This window comes from Aspergillus fijiensis (genome assembly GCF_003184825.1).
Source record: "Aspergillus fijiensis CBS 313.89 unplaced genomic scaffold BO72scaffold_24, whole genome shotgun sequence".
Lineage (NCBI taxonomy): Eukaryota > Fungi > Ascomycota > Eurotiomycetes > Eurotiales > Aspergillaceae > Aspergillus > Aspergillus fijiensis.
In genome coordinates, this window is record NW_024469000.1 from 12332 (window position 1) to 28278 (window position 15947).

Genomic DNA, 15947 nt, shown 5'->3' on the forward strand with positions numbered 1-15947 from the left:
GCCTCATCCATGAAGTCAAGTCGAAATCGACAGAGGTCGAACTTAAAGGCAGCCCGGCTAAGGCAGAAGGACTCAATTTTGTTGCTTCAAGTAACAACCGCGTCGGTCTTCATCGGTATTGGAAAACGTGCGATTCGTCCGTCGTATGATTGACGAACCGGCCCATACGATCAAGGAACCCAGAGTTTTCCACGGCCCCGGCTGTTACCACTACCACGAGTCGGGCCTCGGGAGGCGCCTCGGCGGTTGTTGGCATGGTTCCGAGACGCACCCGCGATGCCCCGTGCGGCTCCCGACTGAGTGCTAAGGTCGACCGTGGGCGGCTGCTTGGTGGGACCAAGAGAACGACTAAACGAATTCGGATCGATAGGTTGAGTAGGGATCTCCATAGTCGCCTCGACAGGCGGGGCAACACTTTTGACGACAGGCGCCTTGCGGCTGTTGACCCCACGGGAGCCGCCGCCGCGCGACGCTCCCTTGCCCCGCCCGCCGCGAGGAACGAAGACGAGCTCGTCTTCGTCGCTCTCATCCTCGTAGGAAAGAAGCGATTTCGGTTCGCTGGTCGTCGCCTGAGTCTTCTCGACATATTTGCATCGGTTTTTGTACTCTCGCTCTTCGTATTGAATCGATGTTCGCAGCTGATGAATGTTCTTGACCCCAATGCCGAATTTCTGGGCCCAAAGCTGGGTCTGTGGATCGTTCGTAATCAGAATACAAGTCTTGGCGGCGTTCGAAGCATCGGGCCCCTGGTGCAGTCGCCACAGCAGCGCGCTGAGCAGCGGCCTGAGCACAGGCGGGACCGTGGGGATGGCCGACCCAGACGTAGAACGGCGATGTCCCTCGGCGCGCTTCGTCTTGTTGTCCTTGGATCCTCCTTCGTTGGTTATCACCTGCGAGTTTGCACATTCGGGGCTGGTCCGAGAGCTCCGGGAAGACGGGCGGGAGGGTGCACTGTGGGTTCCGTTGGACGTGTTCGAGACTGCGTCGAGTTCCTTTTTAAAGTTCAACTTGCTGAGTAGCATCTGAGAAAGATCGTCCGGGGAGGCGCCGTTCTTTTTAGATATTTTGCTCTTTTCGTCGGGGTGCGCCGTCGGGCCGTTTGAGACGAGTCCATCGTTCGCCTCCGGATCCTCCTCGAACTCGGGCAGGAAGAACTTCTCTGCCTCCGTCCAGTTCTCGTACTGCTCCATGGGACCCTGCAAAGCCACCCGCTCGGAAGAAATGTTGTCCTTGCCGGAAGTGACCCGGTCGAGGAACCGGACAGCCTCGCGGGCATTGATGGCGACCTGCGACCCGGCTCTCTTCAGTGCATGGAGGCGTTCAAGGGCTGAGGAGGAGCACTAGATCAGTAACCGTCAAGGTAAATGAACTCCGCTCGACTTACTGTACAGAGGCACGATCAGAGTGATGGCCCCGTTGGTCGTCCATTTTTTGATTTCGCTGATGTTGGTGGTTAACGCCGTCTCATCCACGGCGCAGTGGAAGACCTTGCGTCCGGTCGTCATAATTGCCCTCCGGCGATCGACAGAACAGGTCGCGTTGCTTAAAAATGAAGATGCTCGCACGGCACAACGGCCCTAAACCAAATAGCTAGCTTTGACGACTGCGACCGAGCCGCAGGCGTGGTTAGCGTGATGCTGGATCCAGCGAGGGAGGTTTGATTAGGATTAATGGAGGCGGAGGAATATGGGAATGTGGGGGCCCTGGCTCGCAGCCAGAGAGAGTAGTGGACGTCCCGGGGGGGGTGTGTGGCCCCGGCTGCGCAGGGCGTCGAAAGGGCTGACAGTTTCACTTACAATGCAATCCTAATTCACAAAGAACGGTCATCTGCAGCATTTTGCGATTCGAATAAACGATTGTGTGAGGAAATAATGAGGCAATGAGATGAGTGAGAAGGAGGAGGGAGAGGAGAGGACCTTCAGCAGCGGATCAACTCCAAGCCGCGGGATTCGTCGGCATCCTGACTAAGCGCAGGATAACTCCGCGCCGCCCGTGACTATCAGTTTGTTGTCTACGAGAATTGGGTAGTATTTGTGCAATTTGATCTCAGTCTTGCGACAGGCTCACTGGGAGTTGACTAGTAAGAGTCACTCACTAAGCTCTGACTCTCCGTACTTGAAATCATTCATGGTCACCATTACACACAAGTCTTCTATTCGGGACATTCCATCCTTTGCGTACAGTTTATGACTCGAATTGGAGTAATCTCCTGGTATGTGCTGTCGCTCGAACAAGCTGGAACAATTGAGAGAAAGAAAAAAACCATCATGTCATACCAATAATGATAGCTCAGACTCTGGATAATAAGCACCGGGCTGGGCCATCGTCAGTCGCATTGTCTAGACCGTCTTCTTAATCAGACCCTCTTCGGGCTTAACACGTTGTGCCCATTCACTATCGCCGCGGTCAGCAAATAAGCCATTGAAGAGAGAAGAAAGGGTTCCAAAACTCACGTCCAGCTCCCATCGTAAACCCTCCGAAGGTTTGGCTCGCCGTATTCCGCCTCAGCCAATGCCGTCTCGATGATAGTCGCCGTTACACCGGTGCCGCACGAACTGATAATCGACTTACTCATGTCGATGTCCTTGCTCTCGAAAATCTTGCGCAGCTCGGGCCCGGGCAGGAATGTCTTGGTTTCGGGGTCCAGCAGCTCCTGGAACGGAAGGCTCTTAGAGCCCGGGATGTGCCCTGAAGACAAGCCCGGGCGCGGTTCAGGGTCGGTGCCCGCCCAGCGGCCATAGGACCGTGCATCAAGGATCTCCACTTCTTTCGCACCTTCCTTTCTGTGCTCCTTGGCGATCTCCTTCAGCTCCCGGTACGGGATCACGAGTTTGGAGTCGTACGTGGGGACAGGGTAGTTGGTCTTCTCAGGCTGCTGGGGCTCTCCGGTCTCCGTGGGGAAACCCTCGGCAGCCCACACTTTGTAGTTGTTCAGAACATGGACCCGCGGGTGTCCGAAGACTCGAAGAGTCCAACCAACACGAGGCGCGCTGAAGATACCGACCTCCGCGGAGTCGTAGACCACCACTTCGTCGTCCCGGCGAATACCCAGCTCGCTCATGGCTTCGGCGAATGTTTCGGCGGTGGGAAGCATGTGCGGGTATGGAGATTCATGATCTTTGACGGCATCGAGGTCGAAGAAACGAGCTCCGGGGATGCGGTGGTTGCGGAAAATGTCGATACCTTTGCGACCCTCGGGGTCGTTTGGCATGAACCAGGCGGCGCATAGAGGGACTACGCGGGGGGCGGTTGAGATCTTTGTAGCTGGGTTCTTTTTCAAAGCAGTGTCCAACTCTTTAGGAGTTACCAGATATGAAGCGAAAGAGTAGGGGCGACTCTGGAGTTGCTGGCGCGCTTGTTGTGAGAACGACATGGTAGAACGGACCAGGCGAGTCGGTGAAGGGATAGAGTTACGAAGGGTTGCGAAAGCCATATTGAGAGGGTAAGGAAGGAAGTGGAGGCAAGAGGGTATTTACATGCCGGTTAGGACTCAGGAAGTGGGATTATTCATCCACCAGCTAGAGCAGGGTAAATGATAAACGAGATGAAGAGGGGTTGATGATGAGTGTGTGTGCGGAGTAGTGGAGGAGGAGGAATGACTGGAATGAGAATGAGTTAGTTGACTTCCTTTCCTATCACCGACGCGGAGAGCGGCCGACCATGTGAAAATCAACCGGGTAAACAATCCCGCTTACCTAGTATCGATTCCACTCTCCTTCCTCCTCCCAGTTTTGCGTCTGCGTCCTCACTTTCGGTCTGGTGTCCAGCCCAAGTACAAGCTCAAGCCCAAATTAATCATGAAGGTCACTATCAAAGAGTGGAACGCCGTCGCGACCTGGCGCTGGGACATGCCCGACGATGAGGTCTGTGGTATTTGCCGCGTCCAGTTCGATGGTACCTGTCCGACCTGCAAGTTTCCCGGCGACGATTGCTCTTTACGTGAGATCTCTTCTTCCTGCCCGTTATCGGAGACACTTCTAACTTCACTGATGCGGGACTCCAGTGCTTGGGAAATGCGGCCATTCCTTTCATATGGTGCGATTGCGGATCCCAATGTCCTCATGGCGCAAGCGAGACACTACTGACCGAACCCAGCACTGTTTGATGACATGGATCCAGCAAGAGTCCTCCAAGGGGCTCTGTCCCATGTGCCGACAGAGTAAGTCACTATCATGGCATCACTTTCTGAATATGCACTTAGGCTTTACGTGCAGAATTCGAATGGAAACAAAATGACGAAGAAGAACAACAAGAACAACAACAATAGCTGATGAAGGACCATCTGCTGTTCATTCGAAGAAGGCGTTGACAGGCTCAGCTACTACGATACCCATTCCATTCTACCTGGTTTCATTAGGTACTCATTGTTATATGCAATTCTGCATCTCCTCATTCATGTACATATACCCCATCCTAGCAATCATCCCAAGCAGCGCCGAGTATTTACAATCGGCGATCGGATCACCTGACCGGACTTATCCTGCCTTATCGATAAGAGCGCAACCCAGCCAATCGTTCGATCGCAGCCAATTTCCCCAGATCGGATCGATACTCACTTCAATACGACCCTGAGCTATCCCGAGTCACCCTCGAACATACACCACAACCATGATGTAGCCTCACCCTTCCTTCCCTCCTCACCCTAATTCCATCTCCCACCAAAAATGTCTCTACCAAAACACACCACCCCGTCCCCACTCTCCTCTTCCCCATCCAAACAATCCATCCGCCGCATCTCAGCCAACCACAACCACCTCCCAACCTCCCGACCCCAAAGCATCATCGACCGACCGCCAACCGCGCAACAACACCACCTCGAAAACATCCCCGACCCACCGCCACCACCACCAGCAGCCACGATCCCTCCGGCCCCCCTCACCGACCAACCCACACTCCCACCAACATCAACGTCCGCCTTCCAACCCTTCTTCACCCTCATCGAAGACGCCAACACCTCCGAATACCACCACCCAACCGTCCACTACATCTTCGCCGATGACGACACCGACATCGTCACCGAAGCCACCCTCCGCGCGCTGGAGAGCGAATCCGATCCGACCCTCGCCTACAATCCCAATACCCGAAAGGGCCACAATAACCACAAGACCCGATCGCGTCGACCGCCGCAGCAGCCACAACAAGAAGAAGGGGCACAAAACACCTACGAAGATGAGGAGAAAGGACCCTCCCTACTACCGGATTCCATCCCAGGGGTGCGCGAGCACTACGTGATCCTCGACGTGGACTATGCGTCACCCGGTGGTTTGGGGACGGAGGAGATGAAAGAGCAATCCGGGAATACTACTGCTGCTACTGCTGGTGGGGAGATGCTGGCGACGTCGCCGCCGCCGCCGCCGCCGCCGCCGCAGGAGCCGCATCACGGTGCCTCAGGGGGTGGTGACGCTAAGTCGATGGTGGTGACTTCGGCGCATAGTCTGTCGCCGGCGTGGCAGGTGCTCGATACGCAGCTGGGGCCGGCGCCGACGTTCGAGAATAATACGAATAATACGCCGTCGCAGGGGCAGGGACATTCGGCGAACGGGGCACTGATGTTGAAGATCCGGGGCACCGCGGGGTTGCCGATCAATAACCTGCTGGGCAAGGAGAGGGTTAAGGAGCGGGGCTGTCAGCGGTTGGAGGAGATGATGGATCAGTTCGCGAAGCGGTTGGCGGAGCTGCGGTTGGTGATTGAGGCGGGCGGGCTGGGGGAGCACATCGAGGATGCGGAGGTGGAGTCTTCCCCGGGTGGGAAGATGGATGAACATGGCGTGGAGCAGGGACAGCATGAGAATGGCCAGGGTTTGGTTGAGGACGCTACCGCTGGGCCAGAGATGGGACTATAGGGGTCTGGCCGATGGAACATCCTGGTACTAAGATACCTTTTGGGTTGGAAAACATACCGGCTCGGCGAGAGGCATTTTAGCGTATGGCGTCACTGCTCAGCTGTAGGTAGGCCTCAACCCATCTACTCGGGTTTAACACTACGAATTTGGAATCATGCAACTTCGAAGTCCATGACTATAGAATTCTATCACGTCAAACCCGGGTATCTTCTCATCCCGCGGGAACCCTATACGAGAACAAAACGCCAGGCATCGCAGAGCCCGCAAGTAACAATGCTCCAAACGCGAACAGACAAATGCAAAACAAAAACATGTGAATACCGTCTCCAGATTTATCTTAGCCAAGACCAGGGGTATCTCAAAATGCCTGCCGCAACGTACAAGCGAGCAGTGTGCTTCCGCACAGCGAAAAAAACAAAACGTGATAAGATCAAGGAGAAGGCCGATTTCGAAGTCTTCTGCCACTCGGGGTTTCCACCGGTGGTACATTCTCTGGGCCCTCCATGATTCCAGCCATCTTCCGGTTGAGTAATTTCTGAGGTATTTTGGCGTCAGCGGTCGTGGTGCTTGAACAACGTCTCTTGGGAGGCGGCTGCTCTGCACCATCACAGTCCGCATCAGCCGTCACGATAGAGGACTTGCGCGTGGCCTTGTCATCGGCCGCACTAGCTACGAGGCCCTTAGCAGCGACGTTTGCATCGACTTCCCTAAGGCCGCTGTTGGAAGGTGTGACAGTGGTCTTAGGTGGTAGAGATCCTACCTCGTCCTCGGCGTCGTGAAAAACGAATCCTTTCGCCGGTGTGGTGGCAGGGGAGCTATCAAGCACCGAAATTCGGTCTTCGCCACTGAATGGAAGAGCCGTAAACTCCCTAGAGGTCCTCAACCTTGATTTGATGTTCTCATGTGCCTCAGTCCGAGGCAGGTCGGCAGGATACTCATAGTGACGCTTCTTGGGGGTGATGCCAGTCGCAACGTACTCCGCGAATGCTCGGCGTTGAATGTGTTCGCGAAGCTCCAAGAGCGACTTCCTCACATCGTCTGACAACGGCATGGCAGACTCGTGTAGATTTGTCTGCTGCTGGATGGCCCCTTCCTGCAGCTCCTGAAGACGACTGCCCAAGTCCGACAATTGCGTGTGGACTGAGTCATATGACTCGTGCACGTTGGAGGACATGTTCTGGAGGCTTGAAAGATGGGCGTCTCGGTAAACACCATTCTGAGAGCGTGCCTTGGCTACGAAATCATCCAAAGCTTCCATCTGTTTACTCATATTCTTCATCTGAGCATCAACGATTCGAACGGTTTCTTCATGCACCGCCTCAGTTGTTCTGTGAATAGATGCGTTGCGTTGTTCGAAACTCTGCAAGGTGATTAGTATTGATATTTTTGGAGAGGAATGACGCGAGTCAAAACTTACCTCCCAGTCACTCTGCATCTTCGATTTCATCTCGTCCTTAGTGGCAATCACATCCTTAGCAAATTGCTCCGACTTGAAAACCCATTCATCAACCTGGCGATCATAATGGGCGGTCGCATGCTCCAAGGAGTCACCCGAAGCAGAGAGCTCTGTACGCATCGTGTCGATCCTGCCCTTGAGACGGCTACACTGCCTTTGGCGGGAGTCTTCGATGAGAGACTTCACTTGAGAAAGCAGGAGATCACGCTCAGCCTCTGCATTTGCATTCTCCTCTTCTAGAGTCTGTGCCAAATGCGATGAGACTTTGCGATTCGCCTCGACGGCTTTCTGATTGGCTTCCTGAAGTTCCAATCTCAGCTTGTTGATCTCCATCCTTTGCCCGTTCAATTGAGCCACCATTTCCTCAAATACAGATTTGAGGTCCTTTCCAAGGGTGCTGTAAGATGAATGAAGCTGGGCATTGAAATCCGCGAATTCGCCGATCACCTCCTTGGAAATGCGAGCAGCAGCGGCAGACAGACCATTGAGGCCATCACCAACTTTACCCTTGACCTCTTCACGCAGGTCCTTAATCTCTTCAAGTACTTCGTTCATCTCGTCATGGGCAGCGCATGTCTGTGAATGGGCCTCCCGCTCGGCTTTGTCAAAAAGGTCGTTGGTCTCTAGCAGCTGCGATTTGTTCAACTCGATGTTCTCAATCTCAGTCGTGACGAACTCGTTGATCTTATTCGACATGGCCTCCACCAGCTCGGAGTGCTGCATCTGGAAATCCTCGAGTCTGGAATCGACCACCTGGGTCACGTCCGAAACCTCGGCCGCAGACACCTGCCAGGCTTCCTTGTTGGCGGAGTCCAGATTGGTCTTTCTTTCGATTTTCGCGTGAAGTCCATTGATGTCCGCCACAGTGGTATCCAAGGTGGAAAGCAGACCAGCCCCAATGTCGCGAAGGTGAGCCTCTGTATCCTCGTGCGCCTTGCGGAGAATTTCTTCCTCTTCAAGTTGCGATTTGGTATCCTTAAGGACAATCTCAGTTTGTTCGAGGACATCGTTCGTTTTCTTCAGTGCATTCCGTGTCTCTTCATTGTTCTTCTTGAGGTCGTTGAAATTGCTCGTAAGAGAAAAAAGCTCCTGGACCTTGTGGCGCAGGCTGGACTCCATAGACTCAATCTTCGCGCGTTGTTCCTCGTTAACAATCCTGCGAGACTCGCTCTCCATGGTCATCTCTTCGTATGCATCAACACTCATGTACACGCCGTTCCGGTGTCTCGTGGCAATAAGCTCGCCCTTTAGCTTTTCGATCTCAGTTGTGAATTCTCGCAGGAGGGTCTTTTTCGGCATGGTGGAGTTGATCTGGGGTTTGTTGCGAATGTTCTTGGCCCGAAATGCATAGTCCAATGTGGAAATCGTCTCTTCCAGGTTGCTGCGTGACGGCGAGATGGTCGCAATAATACATGTCTTGGTCCTTCCACCAAGTGAGTCTTGCAAGAGACGAGTGAGTTTCGACTCTCTATAGGGGATGTGGGGGCTTTTGTCGACCAGGGCATTGATGACCCGGCCCAAAGTGAGCAGACTCTTGTTGATAAGACCAGCTTCTGCCGCACGCTTGTTCTCCGCCCCACTGCGCTGGATGTTCTCGCTACCAGCCAGATCGACCAAGTTTAACTTTCCAGAGCTAATATACTCTTCGCCAGACTCCGTTGTCCGTTTCGTCATCACGGTAATGGTGAACACCGTGTGACTCCGGGAACTCAGATCGTTGCATTTGGTGGCGGCAACTTGACGCTTGTGGCTACCTTCCTGGAGAAGTTTGATGCCGGTGGACGCAGAGTCGATGAATGTTTCCTCCATTCCCTGTACAAGCGTACTTCCACTGTGGCCTTTCCTTGACTCATTTTCGAAGATCTTCAGTCTGGGGTTCTCTTCGGCCGAAAGCAGGTCGCGGAGCTCTTCGTTGTACAGCTCGATGAAAGAACACTTGACAGTACTTTCTGTGTCCTGCAGCTTGTGGAATAATGAATATAACACACGAGGTATAATACCGGCATTGTCGGATAGTATGCCCAGCGTGTCGGTCATGTCGCCGGACATGGTGTAAGTCTTTCCGGTTCCGGTCTGTCCGTACGCGAAAATGGTGCAGTTGTAGCCAGCGAGCATCTCGTTGACAATCGGGATCACAACATCCTCGTAGACGGTGATTTGGTCCGCAGCCGCTGAGAAGACCTTGTCGAAAGTGTAGGTCTTGTTGGCCAATGCATTTGGGCCCATCGACAGTTGCACGGTTTGTCCTTTGGCGCCTTCCGTGGACACTACAACTCCACTGTTCTCCTTGAGTTCTCGGTCATTCCGGCCTCTGCACCGGACGACGACATGAATACTCGTATCTTCGTTGATCTCGCGCTCGAAGTCTCGTTCTTTGCGTTTCGCGGTAATGCTAGCAGGTTCGACTGCTGATTTCGTCGCACGCGATGCACTAGATGAGGGCGCCTTGGATGCGATCGCTGGAGATGCCGCTCTGTCCGTGGTTGACATCGTAGAGCCGAGTCTTCTTGTGGTCGGGCGCGTCGCTGTCGCTGTTCGTCTGGTCGGCAGCCCTGAGGCAGGCCGTGGGGGGCCAGCCATGATGATTTAGATGATGTTATCCAAGGTGATACAACCGTGATCTATGAAAGTAGTCGCGTCTCAAGCTAGATCTGCAGAATCGCTTGGAAAGATGCGCACCAACATAGGCGGTGGTCGGCGAATTTGGTTCAGGAGGTGCTGTCAGTCGGTTGGTTATGGTTAGCGATCCGCTGTTATTGATTTCCCGTCTCAAAGCGGAAAATGTAAACAAAGCGGGTTCACCGCCCACGTGCCGGCGGGATTGCTCGTCATGCCCCCATCTCACATGATAGCATGCGCTCATCGCCCGCTCCATGCTCCTCCTGACAGCTGAGTCCTTATTATTGTTCCTCTCGTGGAATAATTCTGTTTCTACATTAATACTCGGCTTATCCTGACACGTATTCTGTTTAGCTTCACCTTGAAATTTCAGTGGTTGTGCTCCGGTGCAGCTCGCACCTTCTAACACCTTCAAAGATACATATACTAATCCGATCCGCCCCTCACTCACCGTCTCCGCCTCAGCATGCAGTTGGTCCATATGCCATCATGACTTCTTCCTCTTCTTCCAGGCCTTCACCACAAGCTCAGATCTACCCTGGAAAAGGGCTGGGTTTCATAAGCATGTCAAACCCTTATTTTTGTTTCAAACAACACTAACCTGCGCTGTATAGCTCTGGGAGCCTCCCTCCACAATGTGCTCAGCCGCGTCAAGTCCCATCCCCAGACGTACCCCGCAATAGATATCGCATATTCGTCGTCGGAACCTCTCCGGAAACCCGTAACGCTACAACTTCCATCCAGCGGTCTACGCCTGCGGTTCGATGGGCCAGATCAGAGGTTGCGGTTGATCGAAGTGCTTGACTTCTCGAAGATCACCCTCGTCTACAAGAACCAGGAGGTGCTGAAAGGCATCAAACCGCAAGAGCCCTCCGTCACGCAGCAAGGGCCCAACTTTCGCCACATCTACAATCGTTTGTTTGGTCCCTCTTACCCTGGAGAATACATACCTCCCGACAGCCCTCAATCGCCGTATGGTACCTACGTCTTATCCTATCCCGGCGTCGCATTCTCCTTTCCGCTCCAGAACTCAGCATGGTCGGACCAGTGTGACTTTGTAGCATTGCTTTCTTCATCGGCTGCATTACCCGCAACCTCGATGTCCATTTTCCAAGGCTCGTCATGGCCGGAGGCTCGAAACAAATTGTTTACCCAGCAGCCCCAGTACCCGCGTTCCCCAGCGCTGGTCGGTAAAAGCAGGGAGTTCGTCCCGGATGAGATCGAGGAGTTCCTGATTTTTGGGGCCGGCAAGATCGAAGCGATCCGACGATCATCCCCGCCGGTCCAAGTAACATTGTCGGAAACCACTCCGCAGGACTTGATTGCCGAGTTCGGACCGCCGGATGCAATATACCGTAAGAACGATCGCAGAATAGCCATCCATCGCGCCGCAGGCTGTAGCGCTGGAGAGGACGCTCTGCACATGGGCCCATCCTCGGGGCGCGGGATCGATGTCACCGACCTGGATCATTCGTCTAACAATAGCGTGACCGACGACTCGGATGACGAAGCCTCCCAGGCTCCCACGTTGGATCCATCCTCTCTTCCAAGCGAGTGCTTCTTCAATTACTTCCATCATGGCTTTGATGCCTTCATTTCGTACCCTACCGCATCGGGCCCGGCCTTCCCTGGATCCGACCTCCCGGATCCAACCCCGCCTTCGCCGTCTTCCCAGCTGGTGGTGACCAAGATCATCTTGCATGGAAACGTGCCAGGCTCGTATCCATTCAATCGACACCGTCGCAGTCGCTGGAAGATCATCCACAACCCAGCCGACGACGCCCTCACATCTGAGACTCGCTACGAAGAGATCTCGGATCAACTGCGTTCGGTCTGGAAGGGAGCCTATGCAAATGCCGCGGAGGAGCGTGCCCTGCAAAGACCCATGATCTTGAACCGGGGCTGGGGCGACAGTCCGGAAAGCAGTGTCGAGTTCCTAGGCGGGTGGGAAGAAAGCACCGGGAAGGGGCAGAGGACCGGGCAAGAGGCCAATGATGGGGGTCTAGGAAACACAGAGCTGTTTGGTTTTCCGGGCCTATTGTTTGAGGTGATGAAGAACGGGGCGGTGAGCTGCCTGACATTGTACTGACCGAGTCATGAAGGCGTTGGCGTTTCAAAGGAGCCTTGTACTACATGTTTTTCATTCCATTTTCACATGACTAAGGTACTAGCAACATGCTGGAAGCAGCGGGCGGGTATTACTCGGTATTTATGTAGGCTTGGCAATACACTTTTGACCTTAACATAAATGCTTTGATTGGTTGAACCCACCAAGGTTTCCGTATGTGTAATTTGTAGATTACCCGCACCGGAGCTTTCCCAAGTCCGCAGTCCCATCGAACTCGAAACCCTCCAACAGCCTTTTCTCGCAATCCCCAACCTGGCCCAAAAAAGGCGGGATATGAGCCGACAATAGTATGGCGGAATTGCCACGGACGCTCGCTCGGTCCTGGTCGTCGACGCTCAAGCTCCCCAAGTCGACGTTCCCCGCGCGCGTGACGCCGGCCGACCAGGCCAAATACCTGCGCCGATGCACCGACGACCTCTACGCCTGGCAAGAACGTGAACGCCCGGCCGACCGGCCGTTTGTGCTCCACGATGGACCTCCCTACGCGAACGGCGAATTGCACGTCGGCCACGCGCTGAACAAGATCACCAAGGATATCATCTGCCGCACACAATTGGGGCTGGGACGGCGGGTGCGCTTTGTGCCGGGCTGGGACTGCCACGGGCTGCCCATCGAGCTCAAGGCCCTCGAGGCGCAGAAGGAGCTCCAGACTGCGGACGGCGTCAGCGCGGCGGTGATCCGCAAGGCCGCCCGCAAGCTGGCGGACAAGACGGTCAAGGCCCAGATGAAGGGCTTCCGGAGCTTCGCGGTCATGGCCGACTGGGCCAACCACTGGAAGACGATGGACCGGGCCTTCGAGAAGCGGCAGCTGGGCATCTTTCGGGCGATGGTCGAGAAGGGGCTCATCTACCGGCGTTTCAAGCCGGTCTACTGGTCCCCGTCGACGGGCACGGCGCTGGCCGAAGCGGAATTGGAATACAAGGATGACCATGTGTCGACCGCGGCGATGGTCAAGTTCCCGCTCGCGCGGATCCCGGCGCATCTCGCCCAGGATCCGTTGCTCCAGGGTAAGGAGGTCAGCGCGGTGATCTGGACGACGACGCCGTGGACGCTCCCGGCGAACGCCGCGATCGCGGTCCACGAGGCCCTCGAGTACACCATCGTCGAGTCGGAGACGCACGGCCACCTGCTCATCGCGCAATCGCGCTTGGAATACTTGGAAAGCGCGCTGAAGGAGGATCTGTCGGTCATCGTGCCGGCGATTCTCGGTTCTCAGCTGGCGGATCAGACTACGTATCGACCTCTGTTCAAGGGAGCGGCTGCGGAGGCACAGCCGATCATCGCGGCGGAGTTTGTGACGGCCGACTCTGGGTCGGGACTGGTTCACTGCGCTCCGGGTCACGGTATGGACGACTACGAAGCCTGTCTCTCTCGTGGGATCCCCGCTTTCGCGCCCGTGGACGATCACGGCAGATTCACCGACAAGGCGATGCCCGTGGATCCCGAGCGGCTGCGCGGAAAAAGCGTCCTCGACGAGGGTAACGCGGCAGTGCTGGGATACGTCGAATCTCAAGGTCAACTTCTCACTCAGCATAACTACGAGCACAAATATCCGTACGACTGGAGGTCGAAGCGCCCGATCATCATCCGGGCTACGGAACAGTGGTTTGCCGACGTGGCCGACATTCGCGGCCACGCTTTGGAAGCGCTGGACGACGTCAACTTCGTTCCGAGTTCCGGTCGGCAACGCTTGGAGAACTTCGTCAAGAACCGCAGCGAATGGTGCATCTCTCGTCAACGTGCCTGGGGCGTTCCCATTCCTGCTCTCTATCACCGGGGCACTGGCGAGGCCGTGCTCACGAAGGATAGCGTGACTCATATCATGAAGGTGATCGAGGAGCGTGGCATTGACGCATGGTGGACGGATGAAGCCAACGATGACGCGTGGATTCCACTATCGCTTCAGGACGCGTCTGGTCCGGGTTATCGACGAGGAACCGACACGATGGATGTGTGGTTTGACAGTGGCACCAGCTGGTCTGAAGTGGATGTCCCTTACCGTGAGGATGGTCGCCCGGCAGACGTGTACTTTGAAGGGAGCGACCAGCACCGGGGCTGGTTCCAGTCCGGGCTTCTCACCTTCGTCGCTCATCAGCTTGCCTCGGGACAAACCGCTTCCCCGCGTGCGCCTTTCAAGCACCTCATCACCCACGGATTCACTTTGGATGAAGAAGGCCGCAAGATGAGCAAGTCCATTGGCAACGTGATGCTGCCGCATGCGATCATGGACGGATCGCTTTTGCCACCCTTGAAGCCGAGAAAAGGCAAGGGGAAGAAGCAGGCCGAAAACCAGGCTCCGGTGTACGACGCCCTTGGGCCGGATGCTCTCCGCATGTGGGCCGCCAGCAGTGACTACACTCGCGACGTAGTGATCGGAAAGCAGGTGCTCCAGACGGTGCACACCAGCCTGCACAAATACCGCGTGACGTTCAAGCTCCTGCTGGGTGCGTTGTCGGATTTCCGCCCCGAGCACCGTGTCCCGTACGATGAGCTGCAACAAGTGGACCGCATCGCACTGAAGCAGCTGTCTGAGATGGTCTTGATCTGCCGGAAGGCCGGCCAGAACTTTGAATTCTACAAGGCCGTGAATGCGATCAACCGCTGGGCCAATCAGGAATTCTCGGCCTTCTACATGGAGGCTATCAAGGATCGACTCTACACCTACGGCGAGAACAGCGCGAGCCGGCGTGCGGCGCAGACGACGCTGTTCCACATCTACCAAAATCTCCAGGAAGTCCTGGCGCCCATCACCCCCATGCTTGTGGAGGAGACGTGGGAGCACACCCCCGAGGCGATCAAGACGCAGAGCCAGCATCCTCTGCAGCGCGTTGTCTCGGCCCCTGCTGCGGAATGGCAGAACGAGGGTCTCGAATCCGACTACCAGGAGCTGGCCGCCGTCAACTCCGTGGTCAAGGCGGTCCAAGAGAAGGCGCGCGGCCAGAAGCAGCTGGGCTCCTCTCTTCAGTCGTTTGTGCACCTTGTCCTTCCCGAAGACTCGACGCCCGCGTCGGTGCTCCACCGGGATCTGACCGAGTTACCCGATTTCTTTGTGGTGTCGTCCGTCAGCCTCGGTGCTCATGGCGAGCCGATCCCCGAGTCGATAGCGCAGGCGGAATGGCAGTACAGTGAGGAATATGAGCTCCCCAGCGGAGCCAAGGGCACGGTGTATGTGTACAGTCCGCAGGCGGGTAAATGTCCTCGGTGCTGGCGCTATGTGGTTGCGGAGAGTGAAGCGGCGGAAGAGACGGTGTGCGATCGCTGCGAGGGAGTCGTGCAAGAACTGGACGCTGCAGCTGCAGCTGCGACTGCAGAGGTGTGAGTGGTCAGTTCCTTGATCAATTCCCGGATTCCTGCGGTGGATTCCTGTATTGTATTATTAGTTACTGTGTACTTTAATTTTAGCATCTCACTCAAAACCGTACGCATAGTACGGAGTATCTTAGCTAAGTTATCCATACCTTATGTAAGTCACAGCGACCATTCTAGATCGGTCTTGCGGGGAATCCTGGTTGCGCGTAGCTGGTGTTCTGCAGCGCTTATTGGTGGTGATGGGGATAACGTCATGGACCTCAAAAGAGTCCCTTGAATTTTTGACAGTCAATGAATGACTGGTAACGTGAATCAGGCAACATCCCTGGAGCCACCAGTCGGAGAGTCGGAGCTCGCTGCTGATTAAAAGATGACTTCCAAGGTTCTCTGTGACACCTTTCCCCCTCCCTGTTGATGGTCTCGATGGTCTCTGATTGGATTCCTTCTTCCAACCTCGACTTCCATGACGACAGCAGCGAGGTCAGCATGACGACTGCTGCTTGCAATGGTTTCAGGAAGGATGAAAAAAAAGGGCTGGTGCTGGACTGCTGCTTCCTCGTATATAACCTCCGCCTTCCTCTCACTGTCTTTT

General features: G+C 55.2%; 5 protein-coding genes across 5 annotated transcripts; 3 read left to right on the plus strand and 2 right to left on the minus strand.

The window, feature by feature from the left end:
• Positions 1-170: 170 nt before the first annotated feature.
• BO72DRAFT_468645 (thiosulfate sulfurtransferase) lies at positions 171-3433 on the minus strand (the record flags this gene model as incomplete). Its single annotated transcript, XM_040946916.1, has 3 exons — positions 171-1327; positions 1385-1542; positions 2454-3433. 3 exons carry the CDS (start codon positions 3431-3433, stop codon positions 171-173), a joined length of 2295 nt encoding a protein of 764 aa, XP_040801071.1.
• Positions 3434-3797: 364 nt separating this feature from the next.
• Positions 3798-4236, plus strand: BO72DRAFT_378399 (anaphase promoting complex subunit 11; the record flags this gene model as incomplete). The annotated part of the gene is made up of 3 exons (XM_040941306.1): positions 3798-3939; positions 4004-4035; positions 4096-4236. The coding sequence occupies 3 exons, from the start codon at positions 3798-3800 to the stop codon at positions 4234-4236; spliced, it is 315 nt and encodes a 104-aa protein (XP_040801072.1).
• A 342-nt stretch (positions 4237-4578) lies between these two features.
• On the plus strand, positions 4579-6152 carry BO72DRAFT_448120 (uncharacterized protein). Its single transcript, XM_040944715.1, has one exon. The coding sequence runs from the start codon at positions 4665-4667 to the stop codon at positions 5841-5843; it is 1179 nt and encodes a 392-aa protein (XP_040801073.1). The 5' UTR covers positions 4579-4664; the 3' UTR covers positions 5844-6152.
• Positions 5929-9879, minus strand: BO72DRAFT_509723 (putative kinesin family protein (BimC); the record flags this gene model as incomplete). The annotated part of the gene is made up of 2 exons (XM_040949344.1): positions 5929-7203; positions 7261-9879. The coding sequence occupies 2 exons, from the start codon at positions 9877-9879 to the stop codon at positions 6274-6276; spliced, it is 3549 nt and encodes a 1182-aa protein (XP_040801074.1). The 3' UTR covers positions 5929-6273.
• A 510-nt stretch (positions 9880-10389) lies between these two features.
• Positions 10390-15487, plus strand: BO72DRAFT_404267 (isoleucine--tRNA ligase ISM1). Its single transcript, XM_040942258.1, has 3 exons — positions 10390-10501; positions 10533-12000; positions 12335-15487. Exons 1-3 carry the CDS (start codon positions 10408-10410, stop codon positions 15363-15365), a joined length of 4593 nt encoding a protein of 1530 aa, XP_040801075.1. The 5' UTR covers positions 10390-10407; the 3' UTR covers positions 15366-15487.
• The last annotated feature ends 460 nt before the right edge of the window (positions 15488-15947 follow it).

Excerpts from the sequence above, each read along its gene's own strand:
- BO72DRAFT_404267 (XM_040942258.1), top strand. The coding sequence starts at position 10,408 with ATGACTTCTTCCTCTTCTTCCAGGCCTTCACCACAAGCTCAGATCTAC. Across the intron at positions 10,502-10,532 it reads CATGTCAAACCCTTATTTTT|CTCTGGGAGCCTCCCTCCAC; the intron begins GTTTCAAACAAC and ends TGCGCTGTATAG. Across the intron at positions 12,001-12,334 it reads GCGGTGAGCTGCCTGACATT|TATGGCGGAATTGCCACGGA; the intron begins GTACTGACCGAG and ends AGCCGACAATAG.
- BO72DRAFT_448120 (XM_040944715.1), top strand. The coding sequence starts at position 4,665 with ATGTCTCTACCAAAACACACCACCCCGTCCCCACTCTCCTCTTCCCCA.